Source organism: Mauremys reevesii, linkage group 16 (assembly GCF_016161935.1).
Source record: "Mauremys reevesii isolate NIE-2019 linkage group 16, ASM1616193v1, whole genome shotgun sequence".
NCBI classification, from domain to species: domain Eukaryota; kingdom Metazoa; phylum Chordata; order Testudines; family Geoemydidae; genus Mauremys; species Mauremys reevesii.
Genome location: NC_052638.1, coordinates 9,555,349 through 9,575,155, shown reverse-complemented (window position 1 = coordinate 9,575,155; position 19,807 = coordinate 9,555,349). Strand labels below are relative to the sequence as shown.

General features: G+C 42.4%; 1 protein-coding gene across 2 annotated transcripts in view; it reads left to right on the top strand.

The window, feature by feature from the left end:
- Window positions 1-16,862, top strand: part of RSPRY1 (ring finger and SPRY domain containing 1) — a 59,208-nt gene extending 42,346 nt beyond the window's left edge. For both annotated transcript variants that reach the window (XM_039503773.1, XM_039503774.1), the window contains exons 11-15: window positions 10,212-10,323; window positions 11,502-11,604; window positions 12,405-12,557; window positions 14,757-14,861; window positions 15,820-16,862. In XM_039503773.1, the coding sequence (XP_039359707.1) occupies window positions 10,212-10,323; window positions 11,502-11,604; window positions 12,405-12,557; window positions 14,757-14,861; window positions 15,820-15,916 (570 nt within the window). In that variant the 3' untranslated portion in view covers window positions 15,917-16,862. The remainder of the gene's footprint in view (window positions 1-10,211; window positions 10,324-11,501; window positions 11,605-12,404; window positions 12,558-14,756; window positions 14,862-15,819) is intronic.
- Window positions 16,863-19,807: the final 2,945 nt, after the last annotated feature.

Sequence of the window (19,807 nt, the reverse complement as noted above, 5' to 3'; positions counted from 1 at the left end):
GTAGTGTAACGGTTACCATGGCAGCCTTGTTTTCAGAGTTGCCTGAATTCTCCACCTGAACACTACTGTTAAAGATCCTCCTATTCTGCTTTTTCCTTTTTTAATAGAATCTGTCACGATGCTTTTCATAGCAAGTGTGTTCAGTTTACAAATAAGGTTGGCTTTTATAATTGTTACCTTTGCAACCGCACCTGGCATCTGAAAATCCAACTTTCTGGCTCACCCATAATCGCTATTAATAGTTCTGCAATAGAAATGTATAGGCCTATCCTGCTGCCTCTGAGGTCAATTAGCACTTTACCATTGACTAGAGTGGGAACAAGGTAAGGTCCTTAGTTGCCCATTCTGTTTGTACACGAGCCAGAAAAATAATCCAGGTCTCCTCTGTTGCGTTGGCTCTGCGGAGCTAACAGGCGCATCAAGTAGTAGAATCTCATTCCTTGGTAAAGTCAGCAGGCAACAGATCTGCTTGCTGTCCAGTCAGAATCCTGAAATTTGTTAAAATGTTCATATTACCAGAGTCATTTTTCTGCTCGTCTTAATACTTTAAGATAAGGGGGCAGATTGTATGGAGCTTTGTTTTGGGTTTTTTATGTTCTAATACAAGAATGATCAGAGTTAAAACTGCTCAGTTCCAGCTTTTGTGGAAAAAAAATCATTCCAAAACCTGATGTACATCGTAGACCAAATACTGTGATGTGATGTAGATGTTGGTGTTGACGAACGTAAGTTAGGAAGTGCCAAGGGAATGGAAGAGAAGGATATAGCGAGAAAAGCAGCTAACAGGACAGTGTAAGAAGGAATAAGATAAAGTAGATTCCCTGCCCCCATTAGTTACTCTTCCTGCTATCCTCTGCCTTACATTCATTCATGTAAGTTACTTCCCCTTGCTGACATAAATTACACATCCCATTACATCATCTCTAAATATGGCCCCTTGCCTACTGCACAGTATTGCAAAAGAAACGTTAAAAAATTGCAAGCCAGTCTTGAATACGAGAAGTTGCCAACACTGACTGTAACGGAAACTGTTTGTGAAATGAAACAGCAACCCACCAGCCCTTAAACTATAAGCGGCTTAAAAGATTTTTCCCACTCACCATAAGTAGCTTGACAGTTGTTTGGGGGTTAGGTTTTTTTTCTGTCTGATGTGCTTCCTGTGAGGAATCTCTAAGTAGGGAGAATTGAGATAATGTCTCTAGTTAAAGATTGGAAGTTTGCTTTACTACAATTTATTTTTCCCTTGATTGGATATTTCTGGTATTTTCTGTTTAGCAAATGTTAATTTACCTTAGAAATGGGGGTTAGGGGTGTGTGTGTGTGTGTGTGTGTGTGTTTATATTAATAATAATAATAAAAAACCTCCCCATCATCTTCACCTCAGATTATGCCAGCCAGGCTTATCAGGTAGTCACATGCTTTTCATGTAGGTGGAATGTGCTTTTTACATCCTTCCTGCACCAATGTTAGCGCACAGGGCGGAAACCAGTCTCTTCTATTCCTGTCTGTCATTTGCTGCTGCTTCTTTTGGCTCTGTCTACTCTCTAGTAGTCTAGTCTACTCTCCCTGCTAAGGGTGGTTCTTAAGAAGTCTCATGGGTGCCCTCACGTCTTCACACCATTTGGTCTCCATTTGACAGTTTCACATTGGAGAGTATGTATTGGCATCCAAAGTACATGCCCCAAATATGTCCAGCGGTGCCTTCTGATTCCTGAGCAATGAGCTGCTGGTTGGGGACTTCTCTTCACTGGTGATGAAGTCTTTCCAACCAATGTCCAGAATCTTTTGTAGGCACTTACTTTTGAATGCATCTAGTTTTCTAACATTTTAGCAGATCTCCTGTTCTTGCAGCCCTATGTTAGCACCAAGATTACGTTTGAATTGAAAATTGTCAGTTTTGTTCTGGTGCTGAATATCTTTGATTGCCATACATTGTTAAGTTTACTAAATATTGTGGATGTCTTTCCTGTCCTTGATGTCACTTCCTTCTTGAGGTATCCGTTAACTAATATGGTACTACCCAGTAGATGAGTTGCTCTTCGTGATAGTTTTGACCAGGGTGGATTTGATTTAAATCACTAGTCAGGAAGACTCGATTTAATCATGGATTTCTACATAAAAGTGCATTTTTGTTGGTTGTTATAACCTTAATACACATTCTTCACAACTTCCAGAGATGGATGTAGGTTTCATTTTTAGAAGGTACGCACTCTACATTTTTAAAGTGATTTATTTTGAAAACTTTTGAGATTAGTTTTAAAGCCATATCAGAAAATGATTGGTCATTTCATTTACCAAAGGTAATTGAAACAGATAGTTCACCTCCCAGTGACTTCATAAATATCTCCAATTCAACAGGTTAATCATTAATATTTGGATGATTTTCTTGCCATGCTGTATTAGGAGGAGAACATCACCAGACAGATATTTAAATTTGTTTTAGTTAACTAAAACAACAACGTTATGTATTCTGGATTTTTTTCTTCAACAGCAAACATAAAATTTTAACAAAACAAGCATATGCATTTTTTAATTTAGTTAAATATTCAAGATTTTTAAGATCAGCATTGTTTTTCTTAAAATTGTTTTTAATTAAAATAGGTATATCTCCATATATTATTATTAGTGTTGTTTGTTACAACAATCTCATAGAGCTGGAAGGGACCCTGAAAGGTCATTGAGTCCAACCCCCTGCCTTCACTAGCAGGACCAAGTACTGATTTTTTCCCCAGATTCTTAAGTGGCCCCCTCAAGGATTGAACTCTTAACCCTGGGTTTAGCAGGCCAATGCTCAAACCACTGAGCTATTCCTCCCCCCATATAAATGAAATACTTAAAAAAAACAAACATTAAATCGACTGTCCGCCAGGTCAACATGAGAAACTTAAAATATTGGCTTCTGCAGCCAACTCAGTCGCCTTCACCTTCATTTTCCTGTTGGTTCATAATCTGGAAAAGAAAAACAAGCTTTCCTGCTTTTTCAGGTCCCAAATGATTTCTCAATTTGAAATGAATTAGTCCAAAGGAAGAAAATATTCTTTCTTCACCGGCAGAAGAAGCTACTGCTGTTAAAAGTGAGACTAGCACTTCAACAGTCTCTGAATCCAAATGCTTAAATTACTTCTACCAGTTCGCTGGTGTGACTTTCTTTAAAATATCATCAACAAACATGTATTTCCTGACTGGTTCTTATTCCCAAACTGGGTCTCTTTTACAGCCTGCTGCAATTTATAGGTTTTTCCTTCTAGGGAGAAAATGGTATGGTAGATCTCAAATCAAGGAAGGCTACACTCAGAAAGACCTCAAGACTTCTGGAATATGCTTCTCAAATAGTTTCTACTGCATGTCCTTCCCTTCTCGCATTTATCTCCAGACTTCTTCCCCTTGTCCAGATCTATTCTGCTCCCAACAATCTTCTTCTTTTCATTAAACTTTTTGAAACTTTGCACTTTCAGAGAGAGGTAATTTGTACACAAATTTGCAGAGGGACAATAGGGTTGAGGTCTGTTATTTCTCACCTCTATATAGTATGTCTGTATGTATTTAAAAACATTTTTGCTATTAACAAGCCCATTATCTCTGGAGACACAAATCCACAGTCTGAGAACTGCAAAACTAAGCATCTCTGATGGTATCTTCTAGACTGAGCACTGAGTCCCATTGGGTAGATAGAAAGATTAACGAAAATCTATATAGAACCCCCTGGAACCTCATAAAATTGGGTCCCTAATCCATGAACTATTGGAACTAATTTAAGAAAAGTTTTGTAAAAATTACATGAATATATTGTCTCATACTATAGAATTAGAATTGATAATCCCTATTCCACGATGAGATATCTTTGAGCTATCATGTATCTTAATTAAAACTAACTTTAATTATGTTTTTTTCCTCAAAAAGAATTTAATCAAAAAAATCCGATTTAAATAAAAAAAAAAATCCAGTTTTTTTTTAATCATTGATTTTTATCCACCCTGTTTTTTACTTCTGTTGTGATGTTAGCACTTGACATCTGGCTTTCAAGGATATTTGCTTTAGCATAACTAATTTGAGCCATGCTTAGCCTGCTGTTTTTGCCAAGTTGTCTGTCTTTATTTATTTGTAATTTTTTGGGGGTGCTGCTCAGTACCACAATATCGTCAAGATCATCTAGGCATTAGCCATCTAGCCATGTTGTACCCGTGTTTGTGTTTGTTAATACACTTCTTTGTTATCCAGTCTACGGCAAAAAGTGGAGATACAATGCAGCCCTGTTTCACAAATGTCAACAGTTAACTACTCTGTCTGATTGTTCACCTTTATAGAGCACTTCACATCTCTACGTGGTCTTGATGACTTTAGCTGGGATTCTGTAGGACTGAACAATGTTCCACAATGTATGTTAGTGCAGGCTATCTAATGCTTCTTGAAAATCAATTGATGAAGAAGGGAGCTTCCCCTTTTTAGACATTCTTCTGTGGTCCTTGGTGTGAATATCTGACCTACACAGGATCTCTTGGGCTTGATTCCAGCCTGTTCTTCTCTAAGGGCTTGGGCTTGGCTTGCAGGTGTGCAGGCGGTTACAGCTGTCTCTTCTACAGCTGTTGTGTGTAAAAAAGCTGAGTGTGGCCAAACTGACAGCTACCAGCGCTGCAGTGTGGCCACATTTGCAGCAGTGTTGGGAGTGGTGCATTATGGGCAGCTATCCCACAGAGCACCTCGTCCCATTTTGGCGCCGTGGGTTGTGGGAAGGGGGCAGAGGGTGCAGGTCATTCTGCTTTCTGTCCCAACTCCCCGTGATGCATCGCTTCACATCCCAGTAATCCCTGTGTTTCCCTCAACGTTTGGCGCCATCTTGACTCTCTCTCAGTGGTTTCTGTGCAGCGCGATTTCTGTGGGAAATGGAGCCCGATCTGCTGAGGAGTATGCTGACGAGTCTCGCCAGCACATCACGTTTGGCAGTTGAGCTATTCCTTAAGATACAAAGTGATGAGGAGTCTGACGATGATAGCGAGTCGCCTGACGCATATGACACTAAATTGCTTCTGGCATTCATGGAAATGCTCAGCACCGTGGAACACCGCTTTTGGGCTCGGGAAACAAGCACTGAGTGGTGGGATCACATCATCATGGAAGTCTGGGATGACGAGCAGTGGCTACAGAACTTTCAGATGAGAAAAGCCACTTTCATGGGACTGTGTGCTGAGCTCGCCCCCACCCTGTGGCGCAAGGACATGAGATTGAGAGCTGCCCTGACGGTGGAGAAGCGGGTGGCTATTGCAATCTGGAAGCTGGCAACTCCAGACAGCTACTGGTTGGTCGGGAACCAGTTTGGAGTGGGAAAGTCGACCGTTGGAATCGTGTTGATGCAAGTTTGCAGGGCCATTAATCGCATCCTGCTAAGAAGAACCGTGACTCTGGGGAACGTGCAGGACATTGTGGATGGCTTTGCACAAATGGGTTTCCCCAACTGTGGAGGGGCAATAGATGGGACGCATATTCCTATTCTGGCACCCCCCCCCCCCCCACCTAGCATCCAAGTACGTTAATCGGAAGGGGTATTTCTCTATGGTTCTCCAGGCGCTTGTGGATCACCGTGGGCGTTTCATTGACATTAACACAGGCTGGCCTGGAAAGGTGCATGATGCACACATCTTTCAGAACACTGGCCTGTTCAGGAAGCTGCAGGCAGGGACTTTTTTCCCAGACCAGAAGATCACAGTAGGGGACGTTGAAATGCCCATTGTGATCCTTGGAGACCCCGCTTACCCGTTAATGCCTTGGCTAATGAAACCCTATACAGGGAAGCTTGACAAGAGCAAGGACCGGTTCAACTACAGGCTGAGCCGGTGCCGAATGACTGTGGAGTGTGCTTTTGGCCGTTTAAAGGGGCACTGGTGATCTCTGTATGGGAAGCTAGACTTGGGGGAAAGCAGCATCCCCGCGGTTATATCCGCGTGCTGTACCCTCCATAATATTTGTGAAGGGAAGGATGAAAGATTCAGTCAGGCATGGACCTCCGAGGTTCAACGCCTGGAGGCTGAATTTGCACAGCCAGAGAGCAGGGCTACTAGAGAGGCCCAGTACAGGGCTACAAGGATTAGGGATGCCTTGAGGGAGGAATTTGAGGCTGAAAACCAACAATAATGTTTGGTGCCTTGCACGGGAGTGAAGTGCAGTGGTTACACTGTTAGTAGGAATCTGTTTTTCCTAAGCTGATTTGCAGTGTCTGTTTCTTTCCTGGGCTAAGGTATCTTTGACTTTCTGCAATAATAAAAACTGTTTTCAAAGCCAAGAATTCATTTATTGAAAAGAAAATTACTTTATTGACAGACACACAACATTTTGGGAACCTAAAAGGGCAGGGGGGTGGGGTGGGGAACTGTATAGTCACAGGTTTGAATATGTCCTGTCTGGAGTGCTGTGCAATGACTGCCGCACTTCAGGATGGCTATACTGCATGGTGCTGGGGGTTGCGTGCAGAGGGTAAGGGTCGTAGTTCTCAGGGCTGGTTGGTGAACGTACAGGTGTTGGAGGCAGCTGGTGGTGGTAAGAACCTGGATGCTGGGGTAGGGGGTTTGGAGCTGACATTGGGGCACAAGGGAAAAAGCTTTGGGATGGGGGGGGGGGTGCGGTAGTGCTCTGCCTGCATGGCTACGAGCGCCTGGATAGAGTCCGCTTGGCGCACCAGGATGCTTATCAGCTGCTTTGTGCTTTTCTTCCTGGCTGCTGCGTTTTTCTGGCAGATCCTGCTTTCCCTTTCCCTCCAGTCCTGCACTTTTTGATTCTCTGTGGCAGAGTGATCCATAACTGCTTGCAGCAGGTGGTCTTTGCTTTTTCGCAGCTTCTTCCGGAGGTTTTGGAGTCTCTGAGTTGTTGATAACACAGGCAGCTGAGAACTCAAGGTTGCTTGTGGAAAGGCAAAAAAGGCAACACTTAACAGAGGCAGCATTGTTTATATCTCAGACAGTTATTCCCACACAGTGAAGAAGTAACATTCTTCACAATAGCATAATTTTCCCATACCAAAGAGAGTGCACATACTCACCATTTCGGGGCTCCTGTGGGTTAATGGGGACGGATTGCTTCAGGGCTGTACTGTCCTCGGGGTTTCTGTGCATTAGGGAAAGCAAACAGCTGCAAGGGACACCTACACTGAACACTCTCCCAACATTTTCCACAGGAGTTGATCCTGGAAGATCTCTCGCTGCTGTGGGTCACCTGGGAAGAGCGGGAGGGTCTTCTACAGCAATGCGGATTCCGCCCTGGCCCCTATGCAGCTTGTCTGTGTGCAGCAATGGTGTCCCCCCCCCCCACCCCTCGCTATTCCACATCTAGGCATGCATGCAGAACCCTCCTTCCTCTCCCGAAAAATTTCCATCCTGAAAATAAAAGCCGCTTACCGGGAACCTGCTCCTCTGTTTGTCCTCCACCAAGTACCGGCTGCTGCGACTGGCTACCTTCCTCCTGGCTTGAGAAGAGCTCCTGGCTGCATGCCTCCAGGGACTCCGGGATGTCTCCCCCCACCCCAGTACCCTCACTCTCGGTTTCCTCCTCCTCCTCTTCCCCCCCCCCCCGGTCTGAAGTGTCCATCGTGGTCCTCAGATTGGCGGTGGGGTCACCCCCAAGTATTGCATCCAGCTCTTTGTAAAAACGGCAGGTCGTGGGAGCAGCGCCGAAGTGGCTGTTTCCCTCACGGGCTTTGCAATAGGCACTCCGCAGCTCCTTCACTTTAACCCTGCACTGCAGCGCGTCCCGGTCATGGCCCCTTTCCAGCATGGCCCTTGATACCTGCCCAAAGCTATCGTAATTCCTATGCCTGGAGCACAGCTGGGACTGCACAGCTTCCTCTCCCCAAACACTGATGAGGTCCAGCAACTCGCCATTGCTCCATGCTGGGGCTCGTTTGGCGTGTGGAGGCATGGTCACCTGGAAAGATTCACTGATTGCACTACACACCTGGCTGAGCAAACAGGAAGGGGATTTTTAAAATTCCCGGGGCATTTAAAGGGCGGGTCACCTGAGGCCAGGGCAGTAGAGTTCGAACTGATGAGCAGAGTGGCTGAACAGGCATTCTGGGATACTTCCAAATACCTCTGGAGGCCAAAAACAGCACTTTTGGTGGCCACACTGGCGGAGCAGCGCTGCAGTCATTATTCCCCAGGCCGAGGTGGAGTACAGCCAGCGTTGTAGCCAGGGAGATACAGCGCTGTATGTGCCTTGCAAGTGTGGACAGTGAGTGAGTTGCAGCGCTGTAAAGCCACCACCAGCGCTGCAACTCTCCAGTGTAGCCAAGCCCTAAGCTTTGCATCCACTGCTGCTTTCATCCAATTTAGTATCACACTGCACAAGGCTTTCCCTACAACAGAGAGTAATGTAACTCTCCTCTCCAGTTGTTACAATTAGTAAAATTAATCTTTTTGGAATATTCTGACAATTATTCCATGTTTCTCTTGGTGAGGAGAGGTCTCTTTTTCCCAAACTTCATTAAGCAGCTCTCTCTGTTTTGTTAGGATGCTGGTATCAAGTATTGTAAGCATTTCTGCTGTAATTTGATCATCTCTCGCGGCTTTATTTTATTTTTCAGCTTTTTGATTAAAGCCTGTACTTCCAGCATCTCAGCTGGACTAATGTTTGTCAAGTTGAACAAGTTTATTTGTAATGTATTTGGGGCCATTTATCTCGTTAACCCTTGAAAATTGACTGAAGTTAGCTATAATTTGGGACCTGTGAAACTTGCATTGTTGGAGGAGTACGGGCATCTCTGCCATTATCAAATCCCATAGAGCAAGCAGAAACTAGTCTCTTCTTCCATGCTGCTAATTGGTTCCTCCTCGTCAACGAGGAGAGGTGGCTTTCTGGCACATTGAGGGATATTGTGTTCAGTTACTGCTTGCCTCCAAATGGGTTTAGTGAGGAGTCTGTGGGAAGCTTTTTATAGTACAGTCTTTGGATTTGTTAGTGAGGGAGAGGGGCAACAGAGGGCGTTGTGTTTTTCCCACAGTCTTGGTGCTGGCAGCCACTTCCTTTATTTGAAAATAACTAATATAACTTGTCATTGTCTCAAGTTCTCTCAGCTCTTGAGTTTGAGAGTAGCTTCAGTTAGATGAGTGGTGGCATTGTGGAGAAAACAAGTAAAATGTTGTTGTTTAGATACCTAGGCTTGTTGTAAAGATAATATATCAGGTATTAGTTAACATATAAAAAGTATCGTCCCTTTCATTCAGGGAGCTCAAAGCACTTTGCAGACACTGATCCTTACAACGCCCCTGGGAGGTAGGCAAGCTTTAGCCCTATTTTACAAGTGTGGAGGACCTGAGGCCCAGAGGTTCAGTGACTTGCCCAGTGTCTCCCAACACGTTGCTGGCAGAGTCACAAATAAACCCCATAACTCCTGACTTGCAGTCTTGGGCACTATCCCCCCAGACCATACTCCCTCTCTGACCCTGGGAAACATTGTAACACCTGGGTAAATGATAATACAAAAATTGTGTGGAACATTGCAAACACCACTTTGGTCATGCTATGTTACCCAGTAAATGCCCTGAGTCATTCTGTCTGCTGAACATAGATCAGAAATGAGGGGCATGGTCAGAGCTGCGGGTAGTGTTCGATGTATCGGGGATCGATTTATCGTGTCTCATCTGGACACGATAAATCGATCCGCGAATCTATGCCCGTACTCCCACCTAGGCAGGAGGAGTAAGTGGAGACAACGGGGGAGTCACGGCAATCGACTCGCCGCTGTGAGGACAGCCAGGTAAGTTGAACTAAGATACTTCGACTTCAGCTATGCACATAGCGTAGCTGAAGTTGCATATCTTCGTTCGAACCCCCCACTAGTGCAGCCCAGGCCGTAGCATGGTTCAGTTAATGCTATTAGACTTTCATCTTTCATGAGCATTAAATTCAGTCCTAATTTTTTTTATTTAAAGGAGTAAAATCCATTTGACCTTGAAAGTATCTCTTCCAAAGGATTTTGGAGGAGAAAAAAGTAAATATGCCTTCCTATGAAGAGCTGTGTAGTTCTGACGCATTTTTAGGTTGAAAGAAGAGTAAGGAAATGATACTGAATGAGGGGTGTGTGGGTGTAAGTGAGAGAGAGAAAATAGAATATAATAAAATTGAACTTCTTAGATGAATGATTTGGTTATGTAAAAATAGACATCCAGCCCTTTCCCACAGAACAGGAGTGACTGCAGATTAAAATGCTGTCCTTTGTTTCTCTAAAGGAAGGTTACGGTATTGGGGACGACGAGTACTCCTGTGCATATGATGGCTGCCGGCAGCTGATTTGGTATAATGCCAGAAGTAAACCACATTCCCATCCCTGTTGGAAAGAAGGTATTTTCTTCATCTTGTGGCAGTTATCCTAGCCTGCTTCCTCCAGAGAGCTTTTTTAGAATACTCACAGGAGGAATAGCCTGTATTTGGAGTTTATTAACGGTTTCAGAGAATCTGAAGATGAGGTCATCTAGCCAACTTCTTGCCATTACAGGATCGTGAATTACTGTACGCTTACTGGTGTACTGTCTGGTTTCTTAAATGTCATGTGAAACTGTCCTCCACTTCTCATGGAGACATTCCCCAGCCTAACAGATCTCACTTTGGGGAATCCCTACCACCACCATCGGTTATTAGAGGCGGTGCTGATAGTGCCACCTTAGCTTAATGTCACATAATATTTCCTTTTATAAGACGCTGATTTCAGTTGCTTATAACTGGGCCAAACTTAAGTCATTGTGGTGGAAATTTTCCATGCAAGGTGTTTACCTCAGGCTGATCTGTCTGTCTTCTCGGAAACAGCCAAACCATTTTTGCTGAACAGGATTTGGGAAATACATTGTTTGGCCCCCTGTATAAAGAAGAGAGGAAATTCTGGCAATCTTTGCTTTGAGAAGCGATAGTAGCCCCTTTCTTTGGAGTAGGAACTTTGAAATTTGGGAGGAGGGTGGCCTTTTTCTTTTCTTTTCTTTTTTTTTTCTTAGCGATGCGCCTGTAACCTACATGAAAATCAACCCAAATTTGCCAAACTTGTAAAATCTTTAAAATACCTCAGTTTGCACATGCTCCGTAGAGACTTCTTTAGATTTTTAGCAGCTAAATTCCCTGAAGATTGTCTGCATTGGACATACTCCAGCCTGGAGAGGGAATGGAAAGAGGCAACCCTAAAGCCTGCATTTGCTAACTTTTGAATATTTAACTTAGCAGTGTTAATATTCCTTAAATGTAGCTGTGTGTGCACAAATCAACCTAAATCTCCCTTTCCTTAATTTCATCCAATTTCCTCTTAATTATACCATTTTTATTGTGGTAAATAACTCTTCTCCCTCCTTAGTGCTTATTCAGATAATGATAGGTTGTTCCCTATTAGTCACTCCTTAGCCAAGCTATTCACAGTCAGCTTCTTAACCTTTCCTCAACAATCAGCACCTCCAACTCCCAAACATATTGGTTTTGTTGGTTGAATGCCGTAAATATCTGAAACTTAATCCTAAAATATTTTTGGTTTTGCACATAAGGAGACACCATAGGATTTTTACTCGATTTGCAAGAAAAGCAGATGATCTTCTATTTAAATGGAAACCAGCTTCCTGCTGAGAAGCAAGTGTTTTCATCTGCTGTGTAAGTATATTTTCATCTTGACAGAGACAAGAATTAAAGTGCAATATGTATAATGGGTCTCATTAGTTAAAAGAAAAAAATTCAAATTCTGGGTTTAGTTTGACAGTAAACCAGTATTTACCAGTCATAGATGCTATTGCTTTTAAGCAGAGCTCCCTATTGAAAGCACTGATCTCAGTTAAAAATCAATGACATTAGTGTGAATTTACAAATGGATTTAAGGGCCAGAGGAAACACATTCTTTAGCCTAAGTTTAACACAGCTTTCTGTAGTGCAATTTTAGCAACTTACCGAACACTTGCTATATAATACTGAGGACTTTGGTTCTCTGAGAGAGGAAATAACAAAACCTTGTTTTTGTTGCTTCAAATGTGTGAACTTTTTGCATGCTCCTAATTTGCTCAGGGCTCCCCAAGTTTTGTGCCTAGGCAAATAAGGGAAAGATGTGGGGGTTACGATGTGAATCTTTTGCACTTGAACCTGTTCCCCAAACAGCAACAGACAGCCCCATTTTGGACAAAACCGTTATTCCTACTGATTTGGATGGATAATAGTGTTGTCACCCACTCAGGTGCATGGTTCACATATCTTAATTAAATTCAGAAATGAAGAATCAAGTAAGGAAAATATGTGCTGCTAAAATCAGGTGCCCGGGAGTTTCTCTCCCAAATAACAGTGGCTGAATTATAGTATTGGGAGTCTCGTTCCAGGGTGGGATAGCTTCTGGTCCAATGAGTATGTCCAGCATGCTCTGTCTGTACTATTGCTGTCTGATGTTCATGCTGTCCTTCAAATTGCAGATCTGGCTTTTTTGCTGCAGCTAGTTTCATGTCCTATCAACAATGTGAGTTCAATTTTGGAGCAAAACCTTTCAAGTATTCACCTTCAATCAAATTTAGCACCTTTAATGATTACGCCTTCCTGACAGCAGAGGAGAAAATAATTTTACCAAGGTAATCTCTTTCTGCCTGGTTATTCCACATTCATACAATATACAGATGTGTCGGTTTGAACAGGATGTGTCTTATTTCTGGTGTAACTGGTCTAACATTGTAGTCTCCCAGAACATTGTGATCAGTTCAGCACATGATTAGCATGTCCCTTTCACGCAAGGACTAGACTTCAGGCTCCACTTCAACAAAGCACTTAAGCACATGCTAAATTTTGTCCATCTTCCTTCTGTATTCATTGCAGTTTTAAAATTAAACTGATTTTACCTAACACCACAGTGTTTAAAATACACACAGTAAAAAGCACTTCCTGCTATGTATAAACTGTGAAGTTAATTGAAGAAAAATGATCTTAATTAAAATTGGTGTCTTGCTTAAAAGTGACCTCATTTGTGACATTGGCTGTGTAGAAGCACTTTGCAAGCAATTATAAAGCCTGAAGTGATTGTTCTCTTCTCCTAATCTCAATAAAAATACTTCCTTACTATGAAAGATGCTGCCAAGGAAAGATGTTGGAGTGGACTGGCAATTCCCCGATTTATGAACAGTTTAAGACATCTTTTGGCTTAATTTATGCTCAGAACGTCTACTCGGATAAAATCAGCATAAATTTTGCATTTCTGCAAAAAGGAAAATTTTTCAATTCTAGCTTTAGGTAATCAGTAAAAGTGTGATCCAGTGCAGGAGAGCACAGTGCTGGGAACCAGTGGCCCTGCTTTGCCAGTAACTCACCATGTAACCTGGGGTAAAACCTAAATTTTTAAACTTTATGCCTAAAGGTAGTTATTGTGACTGGGCCACTCGCCCCTCACGAGCACTTCCTATCTGGTGTGCCTGTGGCTGCACTTTTTTCAGCTTTGCACTGCTCACAGTGCCTTCCGCCAGCTACCGCCCTCGTCAGGTGGATCTTTGGTGACTCAGCCCTCCAGCTGAATCACACAGTCTGCATGTGTACAACCAAACCCCTTCCGGGGGTACACAATTCAGTAGGGCCCATCACAGTGACCTGAAGACCCTTCGCCTCCTGGCGAGCCCCAGCTGACCCCGGCTCTCCAGCTGAGCTGCACTCTCAGTTCAGTTCACGCTCCTTCTGAGGGGTATCAAAAGTCCCACAAATGCTGAGAGTGGGTGAAAAAAATCATCAAGGGACTGAACCTCCATTGGTACCGTCTATCCACACAGAGTTCCACTGAATTCACAGGAGTGCAGCGTGCTAGTAGCCCCACCGAAGGAGCAGGGCTGATGTTTTATCATTTCTTGGGCGTTGGAAGGAATTATTTTCTTTCATCCGTGAAAGTTCTGATGCTTTTTCTCCAGCACCTTTCTATATTAACATTGGTGACTGTTAGTGTTGAGAGATGTGGCTGCACTGTTTACCCTACACTCTTTGACTGTTTCCTTATTTCAGCCTCCTCCCTGTGTTCATTCAAAACTTATCAAGAAAATTACATACTATATCTCCTCATTTTTAATCTAATGTAGAAGGTCCCTCCAACTACTTAGCATTAGCTGCTGTCCAGAAGAATTGCACTATCATTTTTTTCATCGATTTTTCTCACCTGAAATTCCTTGGTATTGGTGTCACTTGAGAATACAGCTGTAATTCCATTGTTAGACTCCAAACATATGGAGAAATGTTTTTATTAACTTGGTTCCTTGGACATTTCCTTTATACTAACACACCATACATTTTCCCCCTCCATCCTGGCCTTTTTTCCTCTTCTTGTGTTGGTTGATATGTTGGATTGTCGTCCCTCTCTTGTATCTATGTTCTTGTAAACAGTTTTACAATATTATATGGTTTCTGAAACTTTGCATATTGAGAATGTTTTTAAAAACATTCCTATTATACCAGTGTATATAATCAAACTAAATCATAAGAATTTTTTTTCTTTCTTTAGAAGTGTTCCACTTTTGGAAGTCATAGGAATTGGAGATGGAAAAAAGATGTATTGAGTCATCTACTCTAGCCACCTCTTCCAACCTTCCCCACAGCGTAGCCAGAATAGGGTTGTTAGACTGTCCCAAATAATTTTACGTTTGTTTAGGAATGTTTTTACTGATTTTGTTTTTAATTGTCAATTAAGAACAACAGTAAAGAATTTGTGTAGGAGAAAAATACCTGCAGATGTGTATTGGCCTGGATCCATTACTCAGGAGTGTAGTTCAGTGATAAATGTTTTTCTTGTACATCTATTTCAGACATAGACGTCTGGCTTTGTTGAAACAACTGAGTATCCGAGAGAACTGCTGCACGCTGTGCTGTGATGAGGTAGCAGACACAGAACTCAGACCGTGTGGACACAGGTAAATTTAAACACAAAGATCTTGTCTGTTTGCACCACATTGTGTGAAAATGCAGTCAAAGTCGATTTCTGCTCATCTCTGGTGTCTACCCAGCCTGCACGAAAAGATCTGTCCCTTTAAAGATTTGAAAAAGAGTACAGGATAAATAAACACTAGTCATTTGACCAACATCTCCCTCCACAAAACAGATGTAATATCCAAGGGGGTGGGTGTATGCTGTTGCTAAGCATAGACCTGCTTTTGTGTGTCTTCACAGTGCCTGCACTACCAAATTTAACTCCTTGATCTGGAAAGTGGCTTGAGATAACTATAGTATAAAAGCTCCAAGTAAAATACAATATTGTTCAGAGAAAATCAAGAATGGGACTGGATTTTTAATGCATTCTGGATCTTTTTACCAAGTCCCCAGTTCAAATGCAGTTAAATACTGACAATGTCCTTGCCAGGATGGTTTTTTAATTGCCTGTCTTAAATGAGTTTGCAGCTAAGCGTCCAAGCTCTTAGTGACCTGTGGGCACCACTATAATACGACTGTTGGAATTGACATTCTTGTTGGCAGTTAGCAGAAAGAGAAAGGATTGAGTGGGTGTGCAGAATATACCTCCCGGTCACCTCTAGTTATTGACACTGCCATTGTCCAACCCATACCTGGTCTGTGGATTAATTAAAGGGCGACTGCACTAAAAATTGCTCAGCAGCATTAAGGACCTAAATCCTGCAAGATACTGATCGCCTCCTGCTAGGAAGAGGGTTGAGACTCATGAGCTTCCATTGACTCTAGTGGGAGCTGAGGACACAGTACCTAGCCTTCACGCTGGGGAAAATCCATCTTTTTTCCACAGTGGTTGAATTAAATGTTTGTATTGAGGGAATTTATTAGCATCTGGATGGTGTTGATTCTACTCCTTTTTTTAAATTGGCATATATTCAGATTTGTAACTGATCTTCTCTTCTTTAGTGACCTGTGCATGGAATGTGCCTTGCAACTGGAGACCTGCCCGTTGTGTCGACAGGAAATACAGACTAGAGTCAGACAGATCTCTCACATTTCATGACACGTGGAGAAATATCATGGACTTATTTCTAATCGATTCCGGCCAATACTGCAAGGGACAAGCATCTCTAACCAATCTATACGCACATCAAAACCATAGCCGTGACCAGATTTCATGCTACGCCATAGTCTGTTTATCTTAGAAATGAAATCTTTAATAAACTAACCCAACTTGCCAGTGCTGGGGAACTGGCTTCAACAACAGATAATAGTTCAACATTTTATGGCTGTTGGTTATCTCCAAGCAAGACCACAGGAGAGTCTTTTTTTTTTCCTCTTTCTTTCTTTCTTTCTTTCTTTCTTTTTCTCTCTCTCTCACCTATCACAAGTGCTGAAAAAGAATTTGCACTGGAAATATACACACAGTACATAAAATCTCCTAAAACAGGGACATTCTGTCTCATGCTCTAAAGTCCTTATTTTTGGCAGAAGTCATGAATAAAGTATGCCAGTATGTCTTTAATGTAGCCTCCTGCTGGTCAGAGACTCTGTTTTCCGACAATGGATATTGAACTGCTCAAAGACTTGAAATCTGTACACAGACAGACTTGTTTGAAAAGAAGGGGCAGAGACCGTAGAAAAATCCAAATTTTTGATAACTCAGTGATTCCAAAGAATGTTCCGATTTCTTTTTTTAAACTCCGGAAAATTGGTGGTATTTTCACATTCATAGTGTTTCTAATTACTTCAATTTCAGTACCCATGTTTAGTGAAAAGAATAATTTTCAGGAGGAATTCTTACACTAATTGTAATGCTGGACAGGAGACCATTTGAAATGTTGGGTGTTTTTAAGGTACCATCAATCATCTTTTTTTAATCAGTATTGTTCTTTGAAAGTTATGTACATTTTTTTAAAATATTGAGCTATATTCTCAAAAGGTCTGGAAAGAATTCTGAGCAAATGTATTAATATTGTTTTAAACAAATACATGTTATTTGAATAGCACATTCAGTCCTGCTCTGTTTAACTCTGTCTTTAACCACAAATGCACATCGCCTACACTGAGAGCCTCACACATGGTCCCCTGCACCAGGTGCAGGTTTTGGGTCACACTTTCTTTTTGGTTGCCATTGACAAGTGGTGATTCCTTTTTTTTTTTTTTACACTCCCTGTTATCATAAATTTGTGAAACTTCGTTAATAAGGATTCACTTCCACAGGCAACTGTGGATAGATGGGTTGTTTCAATGTCCAAGTATAAATTTAGTAAAACAGAGCCAGATCCTCAGCTGGTGCAAATTGGTGTAACACCATAGAAGTCAATGGTACTTTACCAGCTTGTGCCAGTTTGAGAACCTGACCCAGAATCTCCCAAGTTTTTACACTTTTCTTTCGAGGTACAATAGCCATGCTAATCCACACACAATAACGTAGACCAAAAAAATTCCCACTTCTTGGCTAAGATTTAATAGCGGAGATTGCTGTAGTAAGCTCTTGTGCTGCAAGATGTATTTTATTTAAATAAAAATGTATATACATTTAGTGTACTAGTAAATTATATTTAATACAAAGTATAATTGGGGCCTGACTGTACGGGCTGAGCACCTTAAACTCCTGTTTGTCAATGGGAGCAGAGAGCCTTGAGCACCTCACAGAATCAGACCTTTGAACTTATTCTTTCACTTGATGCCTTCAGTAATGCAAAGGGTGATGAAAGTCACCCCTGTGCAGATGGCCAGCAAATGGCCTGTTCACCACTTGAGGGCTTGGACTTCAGTACTGTGTAGCTCTTTGTGCTGGTTCTTTGCCCAAGGGTGACTTCCATCCCTAAAATGCAGATATTCCAAGACTCTCTCACTCGCACAAATTAAGAAATCTGTTATAAACCATTCTTCCTCCTGAATTTTCCAAATAGTTATTTCTTACTAGACTGAATACAGACTAGCGTAACTTAGTCGTCTTATTAAAGTTACAGTGACGTGACTTTTCTTCCACCTCCTTCAGAGCTCTGTGTCCTGATGTATAGGTTGGAACAGTCACAAGGGAAGATCTATGTATTCGGAGGATTTACATTCTTCACCATGGATTTTCTTGTAATTTCCAAAATGTATTTTTATGCTAGTACTGAGAGGTCCCAGCCAGAGCTGAGCCTCCTTGTGCTGAATGCTCTGCAAACACAGAAGTAGACCCAGTCGTTGCCCCAAAAAGCCTAGAATTTAAGATTTAGTTTCAAAATTAAGTATCAGAGGGGTAGCCGGATTAGTCTGGATCTGTAAAAAGCGACAGAGTCCTGTGGCACTAGACTAATAGACGTATTGGAGCGTAAGCTTTCATGGGTGAATACCCACTTCGTCAGACGCATCAAAATTAAGTTTATAATTGCTTCTGATTGCAAAAATAGAGGTTCTAGAAGTTTCAAGGCACTGTTGGATGCTGCAAGGAACATGTGTGAGCCAGAACCGTATACATCTGCCTTCATAGAAAGGTGCTGCTAGTTTCTATGTTTTTTCCCTGGTCAGGGTAGATTGGGGTAGAATTTTCAAAACCTAAGTGACTTAGGCTCCTGCCTCCCATTGACTTTCAAGGAGACTTGGGCTCCCAAGTGCCTAAGTTGCTTTTGAAAATAGATGCGTTTGGAAACTTTTCCCCGTGCCACTTTATATGTTACCAGCAGTATTTTATTGGTTTTCTCCTCTTTCTGTACAGCGCACAAGAGCTTAAGAATAGGAACCACTGTTTACCTTAAGGTAGCCCATGCAACTGTTTGTTCCATATTAAACTTCATGAGGTGTATGTAAAGAAGGCCTGAATGAATGAATAAATATATATATATATATATATATAAACTTTTTTTAAGTTTTGGGTGGCGCAGTTCAGCTTGACTCTTACACTACACATTCAGCTCTGTCTACTGTTTGTTTCTGGAAGACCTGTAGGGTATCTACACTGCAATGTAAGCCCATGTTTGAGCTTAATTCCCTCCTCCCCACTTGCATCTACACTGCAATTGCACTAACCCAGGGCTCAAACCCAGGGTCCCAGGACTCTGGAGGGTCCGAGCTAGAGTCAAGCCAGGACCCAGAGTCCAAGTCCTATTGCTTTGTAGTGTAGCTGCAGCCCTGCTTGACTCGGGTTACAGGAATCGTCTGGAAGTGTTCCACAATTCCATGGGCCAACTTCCTTAGTCCTCTATATCCTAGCAATCTGCAATGAAAATGGAAGCTCCCACGCTTGGCAAACGGCAGCAGCTCAGGTCAGCATTAATCTATTCTGTTCCGACCACTGATCTGCAAGCACACTATCACAGAGCCTCCTGGGTTTGCAAGGGCAAGCGAACTGATCAAGGCTTTTGCAAAGTGAGTGGCTTCCTGGTAATTTGCAAGGTGGGCAGTAAAGTTTTCCCACTGCACCATAAGCTAGAGCAGCCCCATTTGTGGGGTGGGGGCAGCATTGCTAGGGACTTTGTGATATGGTTACTTTGACTCAGGTCTGTGCACTATAATGTGGACATCAGAGCACTAGGTTTGAGCCTGAGTCAGAAAATTCTTAACCTAGAATCACAATAGAGTGTAGATGCTAAAGCCCAGGGTTCTCTAACATGGGTCAGCTAGCTGACTTGAATCCCACTAACTCTGGGCTTACCTTGAAGTGTAGACATACCCTTAAGGACAAGCTACGAAAGGTTGTGGCTTCACAGGTATCAAGGAAGCGAAACCTGTGGGGAAAGCAATTTGTAGTGAAATTGTTTCAAAGCTTTGGTGGTTTGTTTGTTAAGGGGTTAAACAGCTGAGATAAGAGCTCAAAAATTTAATGGCCCACCCCCACAATCTAGAGCTGACCGTCCCCCTTCTTGGGCCCCCCTCCCCCATTTCTCTAGTCCTCCAAGGAAACCTTTAGCCACAACTGGAAGGTCAGCCTGGCAGCTGTCATATTTCTAAGGTGAAAAAGAAG